Source organism: Podarcis liolepis (assembly GCF_965112155.1).
Source record: "Podarcis liolepis genome assembly, chromosome: 15".
NCBI lineage: Eukaryota > Metazoa > Chordata > Lepidosauria > Squamata > Lacertidae > Podarcis > Podarcis liolepis.
The window spans coordinates 15,399,176-15,413,664 of record NC_139566.1 but is presented as its reverse complement, the minus strand read 5'-3'; the positions used below and the strand labels follow the sequence as shown (position 1 = coordinate 15,413,664).

General features: G+C 48.3%; 1 protein-coding gene across 2 annotated transcripts; it reads right to left on the bottom strand.

Annotated features, from left to right (window-relative positions):
• Window positions 1-434: 434 nt before the first annotated feature.
• On the bottom strand, window positions 435-7,515 carry LOC310694676 (transmembrane emp24 domain-containing protein 10-like). 2 transcript variants are annotated; one of them, XM_083478031.1, is made up of 5 exons: window positions 6,968-7,515; window positions 6,364-6,484; window positions 3,560-3,633; window positions 2,526-2,652; window positions 435-1,006 (listed from the first exon to the last, which is right to left on the bottom strand). In XM_083478031.1, the coding sequence occupies exons 1-5, from the start codon at window positions 7,157-7,159 to the stop codon at window positions 885-887; spliced, it is 636 nt and encodes a 211-aa protein (XP_083334157.1). In that variant the 5' UTR covers window positions 7,160-7,515; the 3' UTR covers window positions 435-884. The 2 variants fall into 2 exon arrangements, 1 of the variants encoding a protein (XP_083334157.1); XR_014519782.1 differs by lacking the exon at window positions 435-1,006 and adding an exon at window positions 1,672-2,084 and having other exon boundaries at window positions 2,231-2,652; window positions 6,968-7,506.
• Window positions 7,516-14,489: the final 6,974 nt, after the last annotated feature.

The window sequence follows — 14,489 nt, the reverse complement described above, 5'->3', positions numbered from 1 at the left end:
ATGTGGAAGACTGAGAGCCACCATTCATGCCAGCCTGGTGAGTGCTGCTGCTTTTTCAAAGGTTTCCAGAGTATTTACAGGCTTTATAGATGCTGTTCCCCACTATTTGCAATTTTACATACACACATATGCTATCTGGGAAACTTAAGCCCTGCGTAACCGGGGTGACACCTGTAAATTGTCTGTGGCCTGTGCTATTTTTCTAGAAAAAGAGGTGCTGGAACCCACCTGAGAGGTGCCAGAACTGAGTTCCTGTGAGTTCCATATGAAAAAAGCCGTGTTTATGGCCTTTATCCAGTCTACCAAAATCCACACATCATAGACCCTGTAGAATACCTTTTTCCTGACTCCAGATGAGGCAAGGAGAGGCAAGACCTCCCGCATTGTTTGCCATAACTCTCCCCTCACCCACCCACCAAAACAGAAGCAATATCTAGGAACCAAAATTTATTACTTCCAAAGTATTACACTCAGCAGTTGGGACTTAAAATACCTAGTCTAATTAAAACACCTGCCCCACCACATCCCCAGCACCACCACCATGCAGAGCAGACGAGCACCATGGTCGGTTTGGGAGGAACAGCAAGTGGTTTTCTAATCTGCTCCCCAGAATCCATGCCTTGTCTGATGAGCGGCTCCATTCCTGGCTAGCAAAGAGATCCAGTCCAGTTGTCAGGTTCCACTGAGAGTCCTGGCCACAAGGAAATCCCGGGAAAAAATAATGCAGTCACCTTCGGAGTGGAATAATTCAGCGGAGAGAGACTGAGCATGGTTCACACCTAACAGGTTGTAGGCTAGATCCATGGCAAAACTAGGCTGGGGAGTCCAGTAAAGGGGGGCCGCCCACTTCTTGCCTCTCCCCCTGTGCCCAAACCGGAGCTCAATCACTCGATGAGTTTCTTGGCTTTGAAGAAGCGTCTGAGGTAGAAAACCTGCCAAGTGGCCAAGCCCACAAGGCAGAGCATGGAGAAAATGCTGAAGTAGAAGACCCGAGCGCTGGTGGATTCTGCAAAGAGAGAAAGACAAGTCCAAGTGGCAGATCCAGCTCCGAGCTCCTAGGGTGGAGCGGTGGCTAAGATCTGGGAGACCAGAGTTGAAATCCCCACTCAGCCACAACGCTGATTTCAGGCCAGTCACAGTCTCTCAGCCTAACCCGCCTCACAGGGTTGTTGCTGGAATAAACAGGGGAGGGGAAAAGAACTACCGTATTTTTCACTCCATAAGACGCACCTAGTTTTTAGAGGGAGAAAGCAAGAAAAAAATACCGGTATTCTGCACAGAGCATGTAAGTAGCTCTCGCTTTTCTTGCTTTAAACCCTTCCGTCCCTCCTCCCGCTTCACTGAGAAACCAGCAGAGCAAGCTGCACAGCTCTCACTGAAGTCAGCAGAGCAAGAGGGAGAGCTGTGCAGCACCTCTTCTGCTGGCTTCCCAGCAAAGCGGGATGAGGGACGAAAAGGAGCCCTTACAAGGGACCGCTGAGCAGAACCTCGCAGTGGCTCTTGCTGGCTTTCTGGGAGGTGTGGGAAGGGACAGAGGGCAGCCCGTCAGTCCCTTCCCCCACCTCCCGGAAAAGCCCCCAAGAGCTGTGCTCCCTTTAAAGAGTCGTGCAGAGCGTGTGTGCGGCTTTTGGGGGCTTTTCCCCGAGGAGGGAGAAGGGTCTGATGGGCTGCCCTTCCGCGCGGCTCTTTAAAGGGAGTGCTGAGCAGAGCCTCCTGCCTGCATTAGCTCCGTAAGACGCACACACATTCCCCCTTACTTTTTAGGAGGGGGAAAAGTGCGTCTTATGGAGCGAAAAATGCGGTATGTTTGTACGCCACTCATTACCTCCTCAGAGGAACGGCAGGATAATAAATGCAACAAATAACATTAGTACCTTCTAATATTTTATTGTTCGGCTTCATTTTAGGGAGGGGCCTTGCTCTACATGCAGAAGGTCCCCACCACTGCCAAAATATATATTTTTTATGACTTTGTGGCAGGTAATGAGGGAAAGCTTCTCTTTGTAAGACTGTCACACCAGTCTTACTGGGCAGGGAGTAGCTCTTGATACCCAAGGAGGCCTGAGTTCAAATCCCTGCAAAAGCTTAATGGCTGACCTTGGGCCAGTCACCAGTCATAGCCCAACCCTGCCTTGGAGGGTGGTTGTGAGGCAGCCTCCACCAAGATTCTTTGGACTGCAACTCCCAGCAGCTCCCACCATCCCCAACCATTGGCCAGGTGGCTGGGAACATAGGATGTTGGAGGCCTCAAGGCTGATGGACACCATTAACAGCCAAACGAAGGCCAGAGAACAAACAACAGAGCAGGCACAGCCAACATGGCGCCCTCCAGACGTCAGTGGACTACAACTCCCAGCATCCTTAGTATGGCCAATGGTAAGGAATGATGGGAGTTGTAGTCCAGCAACGTTCTGGAGGCCACCAGATGGTGAGAGCCAGAGACGAGGCCCGCACTGCAGCCTTTCTTGGCTCCAGCGAATGACAGGGGGCAAGATCTCCAGCCGCCATGCTTTCGCACCACTCACCATTGGTATCGCGCATCTCCTCCTCGCGTTGTTTCATGAAGGCAAAGTCTTTGACAATGGATTCGGAAAGGTCCTCAAGCCGACGAAGGTCCACCTCCAAGGGCTTGAGTTTCTCAGCCTTCGCAATCTGTGGGGAAAGGGGAGGACAGGCTGAGCCAAAGGCCAGCACAATGCCACAAGGAGAGCTGGGGCCACAGAGGGAGTGGAGACGGCCACCAACTCTGGAAACCCTTGGAAAACCCTTAAAAAAACCAGCAGCACTCATCAGACTGGCATGAACGGCCGCAAATCTGCCAAACTCCACTGCAACTGCTCTCTCCGAAGCTCCTTGCTCAAACTCCCTACTCTCCACAGGTCTCAACGGTCGGTGCAAAGGCTTCTGGGATTGCTAGGTGCTGTTTTTGCACCTTTCTGGGCTCATTTTTAAAGTCATTCCGGGTTCAACTTGTTGTGTGTGTGTGTGTGTGTGTGTGTGGTCGCGCATCAACTGGACACGTGTAAATGAGGTGTGGCCCGTATATAAACGGTTCAAATAAAAGAAACTGAAGAAGACCTTTGCTGGATCAGGCCCTTCTAACCCAGCATCCTGTTCTCAGAGGCTAAACAGAGGCCCTAAAAGACCTGACCCCTATAACATCCTCCCCGCCTGTGATTTCCAACAACTGGCATGCAGAGCCCCACTGCCTCCCACAGTGGCGCAAGGTGTTTGGTTGGCCGCTGTGAGAACAAGATGCTCAACCACTTGGGTCTTTGGTCTGATCCAGCTGCAGGGATCTTCTGGCGATCTCAGGGAGGTTCTGCAGGCTCTCCCCCACAGCTCAAAGCACTTCTGGGGTGGGGTGAATCTTGAGCTTTTCACAGGCTCCCCGTCCTGAGACAATCAAGCCACTTTTACGGGGAATGCAGGAAACATTTGCACACAGATTTACCTGCTGCGTCTAGTCCACACTATGGGGGAACTGGCACAAACTCCCCCCCCCCCCCGGAGGACTCCCTGCCATATTTATTCAGAGCAGACTAAGTGCTGCACTTACGTCCTCGTAATTCCGTGCCTCCACACCGTGCTTGATATTGAGGGTGATCAGTTGGTCAGGGACCCGGAAATTCCCTGGAAAAAGAGAGACCCTGGGATTAGGGGTGAGAGGAATGAAGAGAAGGTAGGCATAGATTGAGAGGACAAGGTTAGGATTAAGGCAATAATGATGTACAGCAGACGTCCCACAACCAGGCACTCGCCATTTGTTCCAAACTTACGGTTTGGTTTAGGCAAATTATAGTCCATCACACCCGGCTGGAAAAGGCTGCCCTACAAAAGGATTTTTAAAAACCACAACACAGGCCTATTTGGACATATGGACTGTTTTTATAGATCTATATGTTTAAATGAAGATCAATATATTTCTCCCGTTAATGTCATCTGGCAATGTTGAGGTTTTATTTTTTATTTTTCCCTTTCCTTTTGTTGTATTTGCAAAATAAAATAAAAATGAAAACTTTTTTAAAAATAGGGTTTTTTAAGTTTGCGGCTTAGCAGCTTCCTATGTATATTTAAAACAGCTTGCTTTACTGGACTAAATAGAAGCATTTCTGGTTTGAAAAACATGGCGGCCAGTGCCTTCCAAACTCCCTTAGCTCAGGATGGGTTCCTTCTTGCCCAAGATCACTATGATCCTTATAATGATTAAGTCATCCTAAGATCAATCACATGGGCAACAGGACCACCTTTCTAAGCACCATCAACTGATCTGCTGCAAACCCCACATTCAGCAGATAGCTCCATCTTTTACCTGCCCAGCACTTGACACCATACAACCAGGTCTGGGAACCTTTTTGGTGCCAAGGGCCAGATCCTTATCAGAGCCAAATCAGACAGGTGGGAGAGGTCACCCATCCTATGACTGACTAGTAGGTGGGATCGTCCACAAGTCAACACCTTTTCCACTTTGATTTTAAAGTGGGAGAGGTTTACAAAGGCTTTTGGAAGATTCTTCCTCCACCCTTCTGAGACTGAAATAATATTGTGCTTCTCCTGCAAGTAACGCCCCACCACTCGCGGGAGAAGTGTGTGAGCTGCTTCAAGCAGCACTTGGGAGAAGGCAGATCCCAAAACAGGACCGAAGGTTGTCTTGAAGCTCTTCTCAGAAGCCCTGCTTCTCCCTCACCCAACTGCTGCCACTTGTCTGTTCACAGGAGCTGAGCTTTGGAGAAGGCCTTAATCTCCACCGATCATCCGATGAACAGAGATTAAATCCTGCGGTGCAATCCTATTCCCTCCCTAGTGCAGGGCACACAGCCAGTGCAGGATTAAACCTTGTCCTCCTGCTCATCAGCTGATGGGAGGATGGGCATAGCTTGGGGGGGAAAGGCCTGGTTGGTCAAACTGGATCCACTGGTGGGCCAAGGCTGGCCAGAGGGCCCGACATTCCCCAGCGGTCATATCTGATGTCAGGTGTCAAGCAAGTGGGCATGGCTTCAACCAAACTGCCTCATAGGCTATAGGCCACAGGTTCACTGCTGCTGTTCTGGAAAATTCTGCTGGTTAGGAAGCAATCTCTGGTTTTTTCATTCATTCAAGGCCTACCCAGAAAAGGTGTTTGCAATGTTGTGATTAGATGTCATGCAGACTGGCCTCACGGGGCCCTGCTTCTGGGTCAGCTCTGCATCCAGTAACTGTCTCTTTTTGGACATTTTTTTTTCCAGTTGTGAAGCCCTAGAAATCTAGGCCAGGCCCTACAATCAATGAATGGATTGTGTGGGTTTGGTAATTAGTCAAGTGTGAGAGGTTAACGCACTGCAGCCAGCTGCACAGAGAGGTTGCCAAAAATCATGATTTTTATAGAGACATCATTTCCATTCTTTGAATTATTATTATTATTATTATTATTATTATTATTATTATTATTATTACCCACCTTTCACCATCAGGTCCCAGGGCGGGTTACCACAATTAAAATATACAGTTAAAACTTGAATAAATGAGTTCCCAAGTTCTGACCTCTCAGCAAAAAGAAATCAGATCTTGTAAGATAATGTTTCTTGCAAATTTATGGTGCTGCAGTTCTGGCAGGTGGGGGAGAAAAGTTAATGAAGAAATCTTCCATTACTGTATGGGATTACAGCTATTATAGCTGTTTTGTTTTATTCAAGTAATGTTATTTGAATAAGGATTATGGTTTTGTTTTTTAAAAAAATGGAATGGTTCTGTGGAAATCTGCACCCGGTTTCAGTCAATATGGGACAAAAGGCAAGCCTGTGTTAGAATTAATTAATGCCTCTCAGCAAAGAATGTAAACATGGTTTATTTTGCAGTGGTAAATAATCTTGTAAATAAGTCTTTAACAAAAAGCCGCTAGCTTGCTGGGGGCTGGCAGAAGATGGTCACAGAGCTCTGGCCTGCCTCTCTCACCTTCTCACTGCATGGAATTATTTCTTACCTAGGGCTGCAGCTCAGTGGTGGAGCATCTGCCTTATGAGCAGAAAGTCCCAGGTTCAAATCCTGTCAGGTTGGGCTGGGAAAGGCTCCCTGCCTGAAAAGCCACTGACAATCAGTGGTCTGACTCTGTTCGGGATAGTGCTTAAAGGCAAATCTGAGACAAAGGGATGGAAAAAGGGGCGTGAGTTTGGGAGAAAGTCTCATTGTGAGCCACTGACTTTTCCAGTCTGGGATCAGCTGTGAAACATGAAAATTATTCTAGAATGCTTCAAGAAGACGTGCCTCTGAGAATGTAGGGTGCTTCCCTTCCTCACTGTGCAGGCACATCAAAAACAAACCCAAATTTGGGATTAGAGGCTACTTTTTGAAGCTTAAACCCGCCTGCAGAATCCATCGCCCCCATACCTGGCTGGCCATGACTCTCAAAGCAAATCTCATAGATCTCATAGTCATCCGTGGTGAAGGCAAATTTTCCTTTCTTGGCATCATCTCTGGAGTACAAGAGGTGGCCAGAGGAGTCCGTAACCTGCAAGGAGAAAGGGCCAACTGCCAGCGTCAACTCTAGCAGAGACAACGGGTATCTGGGCATGCGAAAAATGCAAAAGAAAAGCTCGACAACAAAGAGTCTCACAGCACTTGCAAAGCCTTAACATCCACACCACACATTTAAACACCACTTTTAACAGTGGTGGTTTCCTCCTGGGAATGGTAGTTTGTTAAAAGGGGGCTCAGAGTTGTCAGGAGACCCCCCCCCAGCACATTTAACAAACAACAGTTCCCAGAATTCTTTGGAGGACGCCATGATTACTAAAGTGATGCAACAGTGGTTTAAAAATGTACAGTGTGCATTCATTGCTGCATGAAGAAGCTTTCGTGGTCTAGAATGAACTTTGTGGTTGCAGCTGCAACAGACTCCTGTACCATTTAGGTATTTTTGTGAGCCGGGGGGGGGAGTGTTTGTCAGCAGAAGAAATGAGGTGGGGAGATCAAAGCACAACATGCTCCTCACCCGCAAGTCTGTCCTGATCCCCGGTGCGGTGGCTTCCGAGACCACGAATTCCCCGGTGACCATCACATCTCGGTGAAGCTCCTCTTTCAGACACTTGCGCGTCTGCGGCGGAAGCTGGAAGGACAGTCCCTGGCAGCCGCCTGCAGAAAAGGCCAGCAGGGCCAAGGGACCCAGGAGTCCGGGCACCCACATCGCGGTTAAGAACCAGACAAGAGTGCAAAAAATAAAAAGGTGGAGGGGCGGGGAGAGACTGATTTCCTGAATCCTGATTTGCTGTATGCCTTCAACCGAGCTGGATCCTTGGAGGTTCAAATCCCTTCCCCCTTGCCTGGACCCGGGTTGGTCCTTTCACACGATACCGCCTTCCCCCGCCCCCCCAACCCCAGTATTGCCTCTCTGGTGTCGAACCCCAGTTGGCTACCCCCTGCCCGCTTGCCCCGTAGGCTCGATCTCGGATCCCCCAGCCTTCGGGGCTGCCTCCGATTCTGCCCTCCCCCTCTGGCCGCGGCCGCTTCCGACGTGGCGCTCTCCTACGAGTCTGCTCCGCTTGGGGGCGGGGCTTGGGGCGGAAGAGGCCACGCCCCGCTCCAAGCAGGCGGCGTGAAAATGGTCCCGGGGACGCGCGACATTTGTCCCGCCGTGAGCAAAGCGCAGGCTGCATTTGTTTTGCAGAGTTTGGCATGAGCCGTTACGCAGGATCAGGCCAGGGGGGGCGCCACCTTGTGCAGCATCCTGTTCTTAACAGGGGTCCAAAAACAGATGGCAAGCGCTTACCAGGGAGTAAGCCTCCTTGAACGCAGGGGGACTTACTTCCGAGTGAACCTGCCTAGAATTGCATCGTTTGAACTTCACAACTTAAATTGCAATCCCTTAGACTCGGCTACTAGGGAGTTAAATCCCATGGGATCTTATTTATGGGATTTACCTCTGAGCAAACACGTTGTTACTGTCCTGTGCTTGCAACAGCGCTGCAATTTTCACCGCCCTGCAAAGGGTTAATTTAAAGATGCACAGCCCCGCGTGCTTGGCTGCTTGCTTAGGCGGCCCCCTTGTGTTCAGTGATGTCTTGCTTCCAGGAAAGTGAGTGTAGGGCCGATCGTAGAATTGCAGAGTTGGAAAGGGCCAAGAGGGTCATCTAGTCCAACCCTCTGCAATGCAACCCCCTTACTTGCAGAAGCAAGCCCCACTGAATTCAATTCAGGTAAGTTTTGCGTGTTGGGTTGTAGCCATAGTCGGCCAACTTCACAACAACCCTGAAAAGCAGTTCACTTAAAATGTACGCCCCGATCCTACGCCTGTTTACTTGGCAGCAAATCCCGTATTTAACTCCTAGTAATCGCGCACAGGACTGCAGCCTTAATTGATGCGCATTAGAGGTACCCGAAAGTACCCGAAGTTCATCATCCGCACCACTAGTGAACGTGCGAATAACCAGGCGAGTGTGCTCCTTTGCTCAGCATTTATTCCAGTACAGAAAAGATGCGCCTGTTTAAACACACCCAACGTGTGTCGGCCACCTTAGCGCGTAAGTGAGAAATTGGGAGTCAGTGACGGGAAAGTGTGACTGGACGGGTCTGAGAGTGTTCCTCGTTTCAACAGCGGGAGGGAAACCGTGTCAACATCCGTTTCTTAAGAACACTACAATTCCCAGGGTTCTTTGAGAGAAGCCATGCTACTTTTGAGGTCAGCGCCGCTTCCTGTGTCCAATAACTCTGCACATCAAGGTAGTATTTTGACTTTGCTCAGCAGTGGTTAAGAAACAGGACTGGTAGGTTTTGTGGATCATGAACATGCTCCCTGTGAGGAAGGGCGTTGGTGAGGACAAAAGGAACTCTGCAGAAACCCAGAGGCACTCTCACCATTTTAATTATTGTTGCTAAAAGTCAGAAGATGCTTTTAACTGAAACGGAACCCCTGCCGTATAACCTGGTGACCAGTGTCCTAGGTTCAGACAAAACAAATTCACACTGAAAATTATAACACACTTATCTTCAAAGATCTGTTACAGATCTCTTAGAAAGATATTTAGCTGAAAATTAAATAGCACCAGCTGTCCCAGACATAGAATTTGTCTTTTTCCATATGTTTTCTAAAAGGGCAATTAAGCCCATGGATGTCCAGAAATGGGTTTTTGTATGAACTTGTGTGCCCCTAAACAGCTGAGGTCTCTGTCTTCTTAATAGGTGCTCTTTGTGCTGATCTGTCAATGAGGGTCTCCCCCTTTTGCTGACACCCCTGAGTTGTAATCATCAGGAAGTATCCTGCCACTTATTTTGGATGACAATGAAAACTTCATTAAAAATAAGTAAATAAAGGGGCATTTGGAGGAGAGGGTGGTGGGCCTAATAGAGACCAGGGAGCGACTTTGGGATAATGGGGCACTATGACTCGCTTCTCTTCGCCCCATTTTCCTCAGTGCCAGTGGGTGGGCTTGGCTTGGGGAGAGGAAGGAGAGAAGGAATTGGCGGGTGCCGGTCCTGGCACCAAAACTTGGGTGACTCAGGGTGTGAGGAATGATGGATTTCAGGTGCCAAGTAGATGAGAAACCACAACTGGGGCAGTGACTCATTAACAGCCGTCTGATGGCCAAGGAGGTAGGAAGGGGGGGGAATTGACATTATGGGTTTGGTCCTGGCACGCCTGCTCCCTTAGTGGCAGCCTGTCTGGGAGAAATCCAACAGGTGCTGCTTTCTCAATAGCTGTGATACTGGGCTGAAGAAACCTGCATCTGTTGACCCCCCCCCCTTCTGACAGCATTTTGCCAGAAAACAAGAGGGCCAGAGAGATATAGAAGTGCCCCAGATCACCCACTGAACTTTGCTGCTGCAACAGGATTTTAATCCATTTGTTATCCAGACCAGCATGTATTCATCCCTAACTTGGTTGTACATTTGCGAGCGTTAATTTCAAAGGAAGCAAGAGGGGTGTACCAATAAATAACAATATTTTATATACGGGGGCGGGGGGGATTGTCGCAAAGTTAAAATGCCATGATCTCTCAGATCTGAATTTCTCATTAAACGGACCCTTTTGCCAAGTCTACATTCTTGGTCTGTGGGGAGCAGGGATACAATACCAAGGCCCTGAGTTGCTCTTGAGTGTGATTCTTTTCTTAATTTGAGGAGAAAGGTGGACATAGATTAGCACCCAGACATTTTATGCAGCACAATGGCTTGGGTGTGGTATGTTAAAGATAATGTTGCATTGCCTCTGAGCACGTGCAGAGTTGACTTTCTCATCCATGGCAGCACAATTGTTGTTTTTTTAAAAGAAGCCAATACTTCCAAATTCAATTCTACAACCCAGGGTCTCAAGGAAGGGCATACCATGCCTACCGTATTTTTTGCACCATAACACTCACTTTTTTCCTCCTAGAAAGTAAGGGGAAATGTCTGTGCGTGTTATGGAGGGAATGCCTACGGGTGGCATGCCTACGGATTTTCCTCCTCTAAAAACTATGTGCGTGTTATGGTCAGGTGCGTGTTATAGTGCGAAAAATACGGTACTTAACTTGTGGGACTCTCTGCCAGAAGACATACAGACAACTTTGTCGGCTTAAAAGAAAACCATCAGACGGACTTCACAGAGTAGGAGGAGAAGCAGGTATTGTGTCAGGCCATGACAGCAGATCCAAACTTCCATCTTCAGAGTAGTTTACCTCTGAATACCAATTGTTGGGGACAACCAACCAACAGTGGGGGGCTGATGCTATTACACACCACTTCTGAGCTTCCCAGGACCATCCGTCTGTTATCAGACACAAAATTGCTGGGCCAGATAGACTTTTGGTCTGACCCAGGAAGACATTGCTGCCAGGAAGGAAAACCAAGACTCACAGAATAACCGTCACAACCTTGCAATTCTATGATTCTATGACTGGCATTGCAGGGGGTCAACACTACAATTCTATGCTTCTCTCGTGGCTAAAGTCATATCTCAGTTTGCATGGGAAAACTTTATGTTATACATAGGATAAGGTGAAATAGTGAAATCAGTAGAATGGAAAGAAACCTCATAATCGGAAATTAAAATAAACTATTGGATGTTAATGACAAAATGAATTAAAATGTAAAGAACAATCAAGGTAACTAATTGTATCTGTAAATGAATAAAGACAATATATATGAATATATACAGAAAGATTTATTTGTATATAAACATTATACGGATGAAGTTCAAAGAAGAACAACAATATACAAAATCGATAAAGACAATGCGAAAAACTTAGAGATGACGTAAAAAAGCCAGAAGGAGGAAGGAGGGAAGTCAACTCTTAGGAGTAAATGTAAATGTAAAGTAATGTGTATATGTATAGTATGTAATCATAAAATCAAAGATTATCTTTTAAAAAAAAGTCATATCTCAGCTGAAGGCCGCTGCTCCAAGCCTTTCCATCTGTCCCTCTGAACTCTCCCCAGGCCTCAGTGATACCCCTCACTCTCCACCCCTGCTTCTCACCCTCTTTGAGTCCTTTGACCTGGCTGGAAAGTGTCCCTTGAACTTTGAAAACACCTATTTGTTTCCCTGGATGGGAGACAGACAGGGGTTGTGTCAGCTTAAGTGTGGGTAGAAACTAGCCTTCTGTACAAAGGTCAATTTTACATTTGTTGCTCTGCCCACTTTTCCATCTGCCCCCGCCCAGCACTGGATGGCCATCCAGAAAGGAATACAGCCCCCACCAGATCGTTGGCTCCACTGTGGAAGAACTGCTGTTCATGCTGATGCGTTTGTCCTCACCATAATCTACCCTCTTGCTCCCCTGCCCTCTGGGGCAAGAAAAACCACTACATAGAATCATAGAATAATTGGAGGGACCCCGAGGGTCATCTAATCCAACCCTCTGCAATGCAGGCATCTCAGCATGAAGTCTCCCATCCAGTTTGAAACCATACCTGACCCTGCTTAGCTTTGCAACCGTGCAACACACACACACACTGCACAGCTAGGAGGATCTTTGCCTCTGAAGCCGCCTCTGTCTCTCTCTCTCTCTTGTCCGCACCCTGACCTCCTCTCCTCCTCCTCCTGAAAGGCTTGCTTCTTGGTGGTAAAGTGAAAAGGAGGCCCGCTTTTGAGGGAGCAGGCTGGGAGCCAAGCGACATCCTTGAAACGTGAGTGAGAGGAAGAGGAAATGTGTGACTAACCTGAAAAGTATAGCAAAGCCTCACACAGCATGCCAGCTCTTCCCAGACTTGGCTCCGTCCCCTCATCGCAGGCAGAAGAGGCTTTGCTGCTGTTCCACGTGCGAGTCCCGCCGCCTGGCTCTCCCTGGGAACAAGGCCCAGAACCACTAGCAGCCCAGAAGGAAGGGACACATTTTTCTGTTCGTTTCAGTTCTCTCCCTCTGCTTTTTGATGCAGGCTTATTTTGTTTACTTATTTATATTGCGCTTTTCCTCCAGGGAGCTCAAGCTGGCCTGCGTGGTTCTACCTCCCCCCGCCCATTTAATCCTCACAAGAACCCTGTGAGGTAGGTTAGGCCCCCACAGTGAGCTTCATGGCTGAGCACTGTGTGTGGGTGTGAGAGTTGTGCCATACTGGGCCTGAATGTGTACTATGCGTGATTATTTTCTTCCAGCCCTCCTCTTCTCGATGTTTCAAGGCAGGTACAAAACAGAAAGGAAACCCAGCATTGTAGGAAATAAGCAAATCACATGGGTGATGGAACAAAAACTTCAAGTTTGGAGGGCTGCTGTTCAGGGCTCCAGCAGCGCCACATTTAGGGTGGGGCGGGCGGTTCCCCTGCACAGTGTGCCAGGCCAGGAGGGTGCAAAATAACAACAACAACAACAACAACAACAACAACAACAACAACAATGGAACTGACATTGCTATTTTTCTATTAAAAGAGGTGCCAGAACTCACTATGAACACTCCCCTCCTTCTCTTAGAATGGCAATGGCGCCTACATCTGAGAGGTGCCAGAACTGAGTTCCTGTGAGTTGCCGCTGAAAAAAGAGCCCTGGGAATTGTGAAAATAAGAAGGGTGTGTGATTAGGGCAGGGGTCAGCAGACTTTTTCAGCAGGGGGCTAGTCCACTGTCCCTCTGACCTTGTGTTGGGCTGGTCTGTATTTTTTTGGGGGAAATGAACGAATTCCTATGCCCCACAAATAACCCAGAGATGCATTTTAAATAAAAGGACATATTCTACTCATGTAAAAACATGCTGATTCCCGGACTGTCCGTGGGCTGGATTCAGAAGGCAGTTGGGCCAGATCCGGCCCCCAGGCCTTAGTTTGCCTACCCACGGTTTAGGGTGCCATATTACCAAAGTCTACCCCTGGTTCTAGACAGCCAAACGAGTCCTCTTTCAGGATACTCTGTTTGTCCCAGTCTGGGCTGGGAGTCCCATGCAAGCTATGATTGCAGAGGGACATAAGAAACGGCCTTAGGTGCCACCTGCACTACGCAGTCCAAGGAGGATCGTGCCGGGTTAAACAGTTACTCCTTCCCCCAAAGGATTCTGGGAGTGGCAGTTTGCTAAGAGTTGTGAGGATACTTCCCTATTTCCTTCCCAGAGCTGCAATTCCCAGAGTGGTTGAACAACCAACCCCTCTTCCTGGGAAGCCACAGCTGCTTAGAGTAGCAGGATACTGCTTTGAATGTATTGTGCCAATGGGGCCTCGTATTGCGCCAGACTCACCGGGTCATTGCCTGCACTAACCGGCAGCAGCTCACCAAACTTGCAGGCCTGATATTCCCAGCCTTCCGTGGAGATGCTGGGGATTGAACCTGCAACCTTCTGAATCATAGAATTGTAGAGCTGGAAGGGACCGTGAGGGTCATCGAGTCCAACCCGCTGCAATGCAGGAATGTTTTGGCCCGGCGCGGGGCTCAAACCCACAACCCTGAGATTCAAAGGCTCATGCTCTACCAGCAGGGATGTATGCAAAGCAGGTGCTCTGTTCATTCTGTCCCAGCAGATGGGTAGCCCAACTGTTCTTATATGCCCACCCACTTCCTTCCATCCATACCTGTTCTCTTTTCTACTTCATCCCCTGTTATGATATGATACGATACAATACAATACAATATAATATGATAATCTTTATTGTCATTGTCCCATACAGAACAACGAAATTGGAAAAAAAATCTACATAAGACATTCAAAACCAACAAGCCTGCTATCCCAGCTATCCCAACCTGGTTAGCCCCCTAAAAACTCTGATACCCCATTTTAAAAATACAATATGCTCCCATAGAGACCCCATACACTCTGTTTAAAACCAAAAGCGCATTTGGATAGAAACTATTTCTCAGGCGGCTAGTCCTAGTCTTTATAACCCTGTACCTTCTTCCAGAAGGCAGAAGCTGAAAGAGATCATTTCCGGGGTCCACACTATCCTGCACTATCTCTGCAGCTTCCTTATGACACCTGGAAGCACAGATTTGATCCAAGGTGGGAAGAGGGCACCCAATTATTCTCTCTGCAGTCTTTACAACCCTGGACAGTATTGTTTATTCCCTGACCGGGCAGCTCCCACACCACACACACAGACCATAAGTTAATGCACTCTCAACAGTG